Raw genomic sequence first — 11806 nt, forward strand, 5'->3', positions numbered from 1 at the left:
CTAGGGTTTAGTCTATGTGAGGGTAAGTCTATTTCTGATTCATTCTTACTCCTAGATATCTCAGCATTCTAACTAAACGCCTTAGATATTACCAAATATCTCCTCATTCTAGGCTTTCAAATTTAAATTTTTGTTTCCTCAGGCCTCTGAATCTGAATAAAGCTTGTCTCAACTTCTCATATGCCACTTTGAAATTGTATTGCCTTGAGGGGGAAAGTGATCTCAAATGCCAGGCTCAGCTATACCTTTCCTGAAACTTGGCTCCACAATTTTTCACTAACCTGACTCTCTCTGATGCCTTCAAAAAGATAATTTTTTTTTTTTTGTTCAGCTCTTGCAATTATTTTAGCAAGCGGCTGGTGTGCAACCACCTGTTCTACCACGCCAGCAGCTGAGATAGTGGAATTGCAAACTAGTGGAGATATGCTGACTATCCTTTGAAAGTCAGTAGAGTTGGATTTCTACTTCACTTCAGAAACTAAAAAAGACTACAAATTAAATATTTGAAATGTAAGACATTTAAAAATCACTTTATAAACACACAAACAGAAAATATGAAAAATCGTATTTATAATATTAAAGGGTATGCAAACCATAGGTTGTAATTCAGTGCATAAAATTTAAGACCTCTGGATGACCAAAGGTATCATAAACAAAGTTTTAAAGGAAAACATCCAACTAAAAAAAACTATTTGCAGCATATACTAGAAGAAGGATTAATATCTATTGTATGAAAAGTGCTCCTAAAGTCAATAAATAAAGATATGCAGAGGATATGAATAGGAAATTCACACACAAAAAATAAATTAACAGAAAACATTTGAGAAGATTAACCTCATTGATATCCAAAGAGAATCAGGTGTTTTTTTTAATCTATTGAAATAGAATATGATATATTTGATAATAATGTTAGAAGGATTTAGAAAAATCTTTTGTGAGAGTTTGTACTGATATAGCTTTTGGGGAGAAAATTTGTCAATGTAACTTGATTTTAAAATGTAATTTTGCTTTGATCCAGAAGAAATTTAAACATTAAAATTGAAGTATAACACAGTTATAGAAAAGTGCACAAAACATACACGTACATCTCAGTGATAATCACAAATCAAATACTCTTTAACCCATGAAGTTTACTTGCTCTATCCTTTGGAAATGTACCCAAAGGCAAACAAAAGGTTTATACTAAGATATTAACTTCTGCATATTTTATTACTGTTTGAATTTTTTCACTCCAATTTTCTTAAATTTAATTTTAAAGATATTTCTATCTGTTCACAGCTCTGCTCTGGATAACTAGAGAAGAGCAGTGTATCTTGGCATCTGAAAGTAAAGGGGAAGCAGTGCTCTCTCCCCTGAAACTGAAGCAATGTTGGAAGCAGCATCAGTAGAGTGGAGACAGGCCTGCAACACTCTCTGACAGGACAGTCAGTGGACATGACCCCTGGACAGAGAGAGCAGTAGGAAGGATGTGAGATTGCATGAAGCCCACACCCCCAGGGGGTTCAGAAATGACCCAAGGACATTAAAGGGAGATTACGTTCCTGATTGGGGACATAGGCATTTGAAGTCTTTAAAATTTGTTGTTGTTGTTTTTTTAATGGAAATATAGCCTTACCCTGTATATTTATAGGCTATTGAAGCCTGTACATGTTGCTTTCACGATTTTTATCATTACTATTTGAAATAAGAGGAAGTGAGTACCTGTTCCCACTTAGGGAGAACAGTTGACTTCTGATATGTCCTGAATAATGAGGCGAATAAGGTCAATGTGTGCGTGTACCACACACATCAGAATGTTCCAGATCTCCTACATTATTTTTTTTTTTTACACTGTCAACTCTGTCCTTTGATCATGCCCAAGCGGTGCCCCAAGGGTCTCCCAGTAAGGTCATCATTCAATTTGTCTTGGCTCTCAGCCAGAAACAGAAGGCCCAGGTCAGCCTTCAGGCCTAGCGGCAGATTTCCCCCCCCCACCCCCACCCCCGCCAATAAGCACTGGGCAGCAGCCAAGGGCATGCCAATGGTATCAGGCTATTGAGAATCAGAAGGTGTGGGGGTTGACTCAAGTTTTTTGGTGCACTCAAAATAGTTTTTCCAGAACACTTATTAAGAAGTTTATTTTGATTTTAACAATGGGAATTAATCTGTTTAAAACAAAAAATTAGTTCTTCCTTAGGCTTTTAAACTTAATTTGCAATTTTGTTATTTAATTCATAAATTCAGAAGATACCTGAGTGCATTTTGGGTATCTCACAAAGCTGTCTTATGACCTGTGATAAATCACGAGATGGATACCAAGGATGTGGAACACTGGGAATCTCAGTTTGGGTCTTGGTTTAGGGACTGACCAAAGAGCCTAACTTCTTCCTGTAATAGTCTCAAGATTAAGAAGAATAATCTGAGTCTAATGAAGCACAAAGGATTTCTGTGGTTCTCCAGGCTCAGAAAAAGATCTGTGATGCATCCCAAACTATAATTCCCAAACTAAGAGTTGTTTCTACTAATCCTTATGTTTGAATTTTCTTTTGTTGTGCTCCTATGCCAGAATATTTGACATAAAGAATGGAAATAAGACAGTAGTTAGAAGAGGTTTGCCATTTCTCTAACATATTGTCAGCTGTTGTGCTTCTGTTTTTATAATCATATCATTACATGTAATTCTTAAAATTTACACCAGGCCTATGTTTGGACAGCCTAAATCTCCTCAGGTCTCATCAGTCTTGGGTTATTGATTGGATCATTTTAACAGTAACCACCTATATCTCACATGATTTTAATTCCTGTATGTATTCATTAGAATTGGTTTGACAGTGACCTAAATTTCTAATGGCAGTGGCTGAAACGAGAGGGTATTTGTTTCTCGCTCACATGTCTTTTTCTAAAGTCCAGGGATAGTCTGGTATGGAGTTCCATGGAGTCAGATATCCAGGTTCTTTCTATTTTGTTGCTCTGCCAAACCTAGCACAGGGCTTCCATATCAGGATCCAAGATGGCTGCTCTAGCTTCAGCCATTAGAAAAAAGAGAAAGAAAAAATAAGAGAATTCCTCTTTCTTTCAAAGACACATCCCAGAATTGTTTCATTCATTTCACTTATTCTCCCTAGACATCCCATTGTTTACAAATTAGTCACATGGCCAATTTTACTTGCAAAGAAAACTGGGAAATATCTCTTTTATTTTGGGTGGCGATGTGCTCAGGTAAAATTTGAGGCTCTTATTATAACCCCAAATGAAGAAAAGGATTACACTAATTGAGAGACAATGGTAGTGTCTGCACTCCTATAACCCTCTGGATGCTCTTAAAAATCTCACCCAGGTCATATCTGTCATATCTAGGATTCTCTAAAGGAAGTCTCAAAATGCTCCCAGACCACTAGGCCATGTGTATCATGTGGTGTCTTTTTTTTCTTCAACTCAGTCCTTCTTGATGGTATTCTTTACCCTCAAAGACACTTGTGTTGGCTTGATTGATGTCATGGCTGCCAGTTGCCTCCATGACACTTGGCTTCTATACCAAGATGTGCTTTCTTCCAACAACATCAAATCTGTTCAGGTGGAGGTTTTAGATGTGTGTGGTTTTCCTTTGGGAAATGGACAGATTATGCCTTTATCACTTGGTGTTACGCTTTATCCCCTAAGCACCAAAACAGTACTATTTGTTCCTTAGTCTCTTAGAGTCTTTCATCAATATTGCTCTACCATATTCTACTTAAAGCTTTTCTTTCCGTAGTGTTCAAACACTGGTCAAAAAGGCCAGGTGTATGTTAGTGTGTATGTGAAGCATTGGATAAGGAGGTAGATAGAAATGAAACACCATTCTTTTTTGTCATAGTTTTCATTTTCTTTTCTGTTATGCAGAATCCTTCCTCTTCAACAATTCTCCTCATGCAACTAGAATTCTTACAAACACTGCCTCACTAGTTAATCATGTATGCCTGAATCTGTTTGAATTCTGGTTTTAGGAACAACTTAACCTATAACCAGATAACCATATTTCACTTTGGGTCCAATAGCTGGCAAAGTGACTGCCATGCATAGACACTTAACAAATACTTATTGAATAAATGAATGAGCATATGTTTAAGTAGGGCCAGAAAGGGATACTTGCAATACCATGGATAGTGAAGAGACTAGCCACTCCTCATAATCTCAGTCAGAGCACTGCTACCATCCCCAAATAGGCAGATGGTCTAAGTTAAAGCACAAAACAGAATAATGTGCTTCTTACTGAGGAAGATAAAAAAATCATCTCCAAGTTTGGGGGAAAAAAATGATAATTTCTTATTTTGTATATCCCTCTACAGTATTTTCTAACAAGTCTGCTTATTAGTTAAAAGTAAGATCTACCTTTCACCAACGAACTGGGCCACCAACAGTGAGGCGCTAATCTTCTTCCATTCCTTTGGAATTCAGGAAGTTATAATGCTGTAACTTTTCATGGGGGAGAAAACAAATAACACTTTGAAACTGGCAGTGTAGCTGAGTATACCGAGATTAACAGCTGTGAAGATGACCACCTTTTCTGGGAGGATATCTTGGAAGACTAGAGATTCATAATGTCATAGGAGAAAATTGAAACAACTGTGAAATTATCATGCAACATAGTTTGTAATGGGTGGAAAATGTGAATGATGTAGAATTGGGTCAAATCTTTTCATGTCCTCTTATTTCTGAAAAATTTGTCACCCTCTCCATTCCTCAACAGAGGGCCTTAGAGAGCTGAAAAAGCAAGGCCTAACTTTTGGTCCAATGTAGCCTCTCTTTAGCACTCTAGGACTAAACCTAGGTCCAGTCTCATAATCTTTTTTTTTTTTATGACATTTTTTTTTTTTTTTAATTTGAGGGTTGTTGTTTTTTTTTTTTTAAAGATTTTATTGGGGAAGGGGAACAGGACTTTATTGGGGAACACTGTGTACTTCCAGGCCTTTTTTTCCAAGTCAAGTTGTTGTTCTTTCAGTCTTAGTTGTGGAGGGCACAGCTCAGCTCCATGTCCAGTTGCCATTGCTAGTTGCAGGGGGCACAGCCCACCATCCCTTGCGGGAGTCAAACCGGCAACCTTGTGGTTGAGAGGATGCGCTCCAACCAACTGAGCCATCTGGGAGGCAGCTCAGCTCAAGGTGCCGTGTTCAATCTTAGTTGCAGGGGTCGCTGCTCACCATCCCTTGCAGGACTCGAGGAGTTGAACTGGCAACCTTGTGGTTGAGAGCCCACTGGCCCATGTGGGAATCGAACCCGCAGCCTTCGGAGTTAGGAGCATGGAGCTCTAACCGCCTGAGCCACCGGGCCGGGCCCCCCAGTCTCATAATCTTATATCTCCGAGCTTTAACAGCTTTTGTTTCTGCCCTACCTGGTAGCATCTGCCCACCCTCAGTGATCAATAGAAAGAAACTTTGAAAACTCTTTTCTCATGTGCCACCTACACAGTACAAGGCAAGCTCTTTCTTTTTTTTTACTCTTGATATTATTTTTTTAAATAATGTTTTAATTTTCAATTACAGTTGACATACAATTAGTTTCAGGTACAAGGCAAACACTTTTAAGGGATTAGAGTTGGTCCTAATTAATGCAGCTACTCTCTGTATGCTTCCTGGGATTAGAGTGGCAGTGAACATCTTGAGATAGATATATATATATATATATATATATATATATATATATATATATATATATTTGTGCACTTGCAAAAATACTTCCTTAAGGTAAATTTCTGAAAGTGAAATTGTGTTTTATGTTGTCAAAACATCAGACACATCTTCTCAATTTTTCTCAAGAAATCATTTTATCAATTTATATTTTCATCAATAATCTGAGCCTCTTTTTTCTTAGTCTTGCAAATGCTGTTGCCTACATTCTTTCACTGAATAACTAAAATTTAAAATTATTGTTGTCACTACTTCACATCCATTAGGATGGCTATTTGGAAAAAACAAACAAACAGAAACTAGCAAGTGTTGCTGAGGACTGGGGAAATTGGAGCCTTAGTGCCCTGCTGGTAAGAATGTAAAATGTAGCTGCTATGGAAGAGTGTGGTGGTTCCTCAAAATATTAAAAATAGAATTACCATGTGACTCAGCAATTTCTCTTCTGAGTATATATTCAAAAGAATTAAAAGCAAAGACTCAAACAGATATTTGTAGATCCATGTTCATAGGAACATTATTCACAATAGCCAAATGGCGAAAATCACCCAAGGGTCCATCGATGGATGAATAGAAAAACAGCACGTAGTATATACATTTAATGGAATATTTTTAGCCTTAAAAAGGAAGGAAATTTTGTCACATGATACAAAGTGGTTAAAACTTAAGGACATTATGCTAAGTGAAATAAGCCAGTTACAAACGGACAAATTCTGTATGGTTCCACTTATAAGAAGCACCTACAGTAGTCAAATTTATAGAGACAGAAAGTAGAATGGTATTGCCAGGGGCTGAAGGGAAGGGTGAATGGGGAGTTATCATTTAATGGGTACAGAGTTTTGTTTTGCAAGATAAAAAATTTCTGGAGTTAGTTGGTGATGATGCTTGTACAACAATGTGAATGCAGTTAATGTTACTGAACTGTACACTTAAAAATGGCTAAAATGGTAAATTTTATGCTATATATATTTCACCACAATTTAAAAAATTAATATTGCATCACCTCAAGAGACTCTAACATAAAGAATAAATTATGTGAGTCGAGGTTATGGACAATATTCATCTTATTAGGTTGGTATTATTAAGGAGGGAGTGCTAATGGAGATTGAACAATAATCTTTTGAAATTTTACAATGGATGAAGCTAAAAATTATAGTTTTAACTTATCTTAAGGAATATGGTGGGTAGAAGCCAGGATTTGAATTTCTTATGCAATATTGAATGAGAGAAACAATCTTTGTAAATAATCCTTGTTCTATTTCCATGTCTTTCATTCTAAAATGTATATGAATCAGATCATTTACTTGGAGAGAAGGAGATACATGATGATTATTTCATGCCTTATTTATTGTACTATATCGTACTGTCATAAATATTTTGTTTGTTGTATAACCCCAAAATAAATGAGATGAACATGGCCCAGGAGAGATGTCCATAGCACATACCCAGACTAGCCTATGTGCAGATCTTCCTCAGCTGATGTATAAAAGGTTGGTTTTAGACTGTGTCATGGAGATTCCCAAAACTTTGATAGGATCCTCACTCACTAAGACATTACACTTAAAAGCCACGAGCTTCCAAGTGAATAGTGGTATCTAGAGGCTTGATTTTCTGGTATCCTTTCCTTAGCCACTGAAATGGAGTCTGGAATCCCTTGGCCATAGGTCCCTATTTACATCAACTAATTAATGAATTAAGACCTTATCTCTGAGTCTGAAGGATAGGGAATGGAAAAAAGATGAGTGGATTGGATTGCATTGAAGTATGCAAGAGCAATAGACATTCTCCCTACCGTCACCCATTATTACTCTCCTTATCCCATTTTCCATAAGTTAATTGTAGGGAATAATGATAAAAAGATATTAAGAAGTTTCACATATGAAAGGAAAGAAATTATTACCTAAACTGGACAGATAGATTTCTTTCATCATACTGATTCTTCAGCCTTTTTTGGAAGTAGGATACTCTCAGATAAAGCCATATCTATGGAAAATGAGGAAAGAAATTGTGAATAAATGTGACTATATCAGAAAGTGATGAAATGTTTGTAGTTTTGTGAACAGTGATGTCTAAGTTAAATAAAAAATATGGGAAACCACAAAAGCAGCATTGGACAATTGAAAAGTACTCTGGGGATTTTGCTGTCCTGAATATTGAGGTATTTATCCTGAGATGTCTCCTATTAGAATCTACACCTTCATTTTCCCATGAATACTGTGTTGTATGGAAAGAACAGAACAAGCGAAATCTCTATACATATTGCACTAGAAAGATGAATTACACAATTTCTCAAGGGACTTCAGGATCTTTTTGCTGCAAAATTGTGTCACAGAGAAAGGTTAATAATTCCAAACTCAGAAACCCCACAGAACCATACCAGAGACACTTTTCTAGGTCACTGTACTTTATTATTTCTACTGAACTAGAGATTCACATGAAAACAACTTTGGAGCACATTTCAAGCAACCATTTCCTGTTCCTTTAGGTGCTGGTCATCTTTCACTACAGGCATTCATCTGTATAATGCATTTAAAATGGACTAAATTACATGGCCTGTTTGAAACCACATCTCAGAGTACTACCTGTGAACCTAGCCCACATTGCTTGTGCATCATATTGGGGAAGAACAGAGGAAAGTAAATGATTAAAATGAAGGGGATCAAAATTACCATTCTCAGTTTTGACGTAGAAGAATCAGCATGGAGAGGGGTATATGCTCTCACTCTAACCTCTTAGAGAATACTCTTCTAGAATGCTGGGACGAAGATATCTTTCTGGTGGCTGATGCTTTAGTGCTGGTCATGTATTTCCAAAATATCATTTACATGACTAGGAATAATTTGTCTGATATCGTCTTGCCATCGACAAGTGATAAGGACATATCCCTTCTTGTAAACAGATTTATATTGACAATCTGGCATCATGACTCCATCTGTTAAATTACAATACACTCCTTCTATTAGTTTCTGGCTCCTGTGACATCTCTTAACTCCATTCCTACATGCCACAAACCTTTGTCTACACAACTGTTGCAACTCCTCATATTCTACGCCAAGAAAGAAATGTTCTTTTTTACAGTGCAACCTGTTATGAACACTTTTTAGCTTAACTTCTTCAGAACAGTAGTCGGAATCAGATAATGGTCTTTCATAATCAATTATAACATCCTTTTGGAAAAGTTCTTTGGTAGGTGGTTTGGTAGGCCCCGTACTAAATAATTCCGCCACGTAATCGTCAAATGCTTCTTGCTCAGAAGGTGAGAAATTCAAATATTTACGTAGCTTTAGAAACTGAAACGGAAATGGCTGTAGCAGCAGGAGGAGCAGAGGCAGGGCCTGCATGGTGAGCAAAGTTCCCATATTTCCCTGTGAGGAATAGAAGAGAAGAGATAAGGAGACATGTTCTACTGTGGTGCTGTGCCTGCCTCTATTCCTATTCAGGCTCCATTTCCACCACCAATTGCTTTTCTGAGCTCTAAGACTTTGGATCATTTTAAAATTGACAACTCAGTATCTATTTAAATACCTTTGAAATATTGCTTAAAAACTGACCTTACTAGGCCTATGTTCAGTCTAGAAGACTGGGGGTATGAGAGGGAGATGAAGGAAAGAGGGAGTGAGCAAGGGAGACAAAGGGCTGGAGGGAAAGAGAAAGGAGATCAAGACAGCAGTGGGGAGAGAGGAGGATAAAAAGGCTCACATGCTCCTTCCAGCTGGTAGAATGCATCAGTTTCCTTTTTAGGAGTAAAGAACTTGCACTGAAAAGAGCCATGAGTGATCCGCCCTCCCCTCATTAACAATCTGCTATTATGAGGAAAATTCTTCATCTTGGAATTTTCTCCTCTTATTCACCTCTCACCATAGACGTCCTTGGAGAAGGGATCAAGCATGAGCATGCTTCAATGTTATGTCCTCTGTGTCCTCCATCTCTATTTCTGCCCATGTCTGTCTCTGTCTGTCTCTTTCTCACCAATTTAATTAATCCCATTCCTAAACTCTGCCCCAGGCAGCCACTAATCTACTTTCTCTTTTGTATCTGGACTAAAACTTTGAACAAGAAGCGGTATGAATGTAATTGCTTTGTTAGATATCAAAATGTTTTATAAAATGATCATAAGTAAAAGCATATTATTGGCACATGAATAGATAAACCTATTCTCAAAACACAAATAGATCATTCAGAAACAGAATTATTTAATATATAAGGTAACTTTTAAATTAAAGGTGAGAGAATGGATTTTATTCCACAAATAATTGGTACTAAGATTATGTATAAACCATGTGGGGGAAAAAAAACCCTCTCATTATACTTCAAAATAAATCTGAGATGGATGAAAGAACAAAAATTTAAAAATCAATAAAAGTAATAAAGTAGAGTATAAATGAAAATGCAGATACTTTTGGGGTGAGAAAGGATTTTGAGAAGCATGAAACCATTAAGTCGAATTCATAAAGGATTAAGAAGTTTGAAGACATAAAAAAGACTACTCAAGTCTTTACAGTGGCCCTAAGGAGAAGAAATTTTTTTGAGCAAAAGATGAGAGTTTCAGAAAACTCACTGATCCTTTTATGACCCAAAAGAATCACACTTTTCCCCAAATTTCCTCAACCTAACATCATTCTCAGTTTGGTTATAGGTGTGAAAATCTGAAGCATTAAATATTGCCTAAAAATGTGTGTGAAAAGTATACATTTGAAGATGGCTAAAGACTACATTTTCCTTATACAATTTAACTAAGAGCTACTCTAGGATTTATTCACAAAGAACTAGATATGGCCACTGGTTTGGTTTGACTTCATAATTTAATCCTTCTCAGAGATCAGGAATAACAGGAAAATAGAAGTATAGAATATATTTGGATAGAATATATCATAGCTTTTGCTTGGGAAAAGGAAAATAAATCCAGTGAGACAATGGGCTCTCTATCAAGAAAAAAATAACATAGATTCCAGTGTCCGTACCACCCCCCCACACAGAGTCTTTAATGCAGGAGGGACTAGAGACCAAAATAATATTTTTAAAAATAAAACTAATAAGATTGATATTTATGTTATAAATAGAATTAATAACAAAAATACATAGAATATTTTTCATAATTTTGGAGTTAGTAAGGGATGTCTTTATTAAACAAAACAAAAGCACAGACATAAAGAAAATTATTGAAATATTTGATTACACACATATAGGCTGAATTACATACCCATTACACAAGTACATAGAAAATGTCACCAAAAACAAATAACATAATAATAATCTCAATGGTAGAAGACACCAGAAATAAATTTCAAAAAACCAACAACAGCTTGAAAACAAACAAACAACAACAAATTTCAAACTACGTGCAGTGTGAAATTGCTTCTCAAATTCAAGTGCAAAAAAAGTGTGAGTTTCTTTCTAAATCCAGCATATCTTCCCCAAAACCACAACTGCCAAGGGTGACAGCAAAATTACCTCGGTTATTATTTTAGGTGTCTTTCACCTTTCTTACACAATTAAAAAAGAAAAATCAACGCATCTGGATTTGTCCTAAAAAAAAACCAGCAAGTTCAGTTCTTTCTATGTAGGTGTTGTTTGACATCATCAGTTTCTCTTTCTGTTATAAATTGTCCTAATGATGAGCACAATGTTATTTTTCCCCTCACTTTTTAGATCACTAAAAGTGTTTAAAGTTAACACAAAAGCCATTAACATTCCTTTTGAGCTGTCAAGACCCAAAAGTATGACAACTTCTTGTGTTACAGAAATGAAGAATTTTTGTCTTATTTCCCAACATTCTACAGCAATAAAAACAAAATGCCAATTTATACCTTAGCAAAGTATTCTTATTTCCTATGAAGTCTCCACTCAACCCATGTATTTTTTAGCTTTTGCATCATTACAGATGCGCATCATGAGTGCAACTCTGCCATGATATATCTACTTCCCTACTAGAAGACCAAGGAAAGTCATTTAACTCCAAAAATTTGAAGGGAGTCTGTTTGGATAAAAATATTTTAGACTTTGTTTTAAAATAAAATAAAAAAGGCCTAATATCATCTTCCAGTCAAGAATGAATAAAATGGACCTGATTTACCCTCCCACCTGAAACAATTTTAAAAACCGACAAAATGCCAGAAAAATTATTTTTAAGATAGGGGACATCCAGGCAACAAAACACACTGATCCTT

The 11806-nt window shown here is 36.2% G+C and overlaps 1 protein-coding gene across 1 annotated transcript; it reads right to left on the bottom strand.

Moving 5' to 3' along the window:
- Positions 1-8416: 8416 nt before the first annotated feature.
- RNASE9 (ribonuclease A family member 9 (inactive)) lies at positions 8417-8998 on the bottom strand. Its single transcript, XM_019718462.2, has one exon. The coding sequence runs from the start codon at positions 8996-8998 to the stop codon at positions 8429-8431; it is 570 nt and encodes a 189-aa protein (XP_019574021.2). The 3' UTR covers positions 8417-8428.
- Positions 8999-11806: the final 2808 nt, after the last annotated feature.

This window comes from Rhinolophus sinicus, linkage group LG03 (genome assembly GCF_036562045.2).
Source record: "Rhinolophus sinicus isolate RSC01 linkage group LG03, ASM3656204v1, whole genome shotgun sequence".
NCBI classification, from domain to species: domain Eukaryota; kingdom Metazoa; phylum Chordata; class Mammalia; order Chiroptera; family Rhinolophidae; genus Rhinolophus; species Rhinolophus sinicus.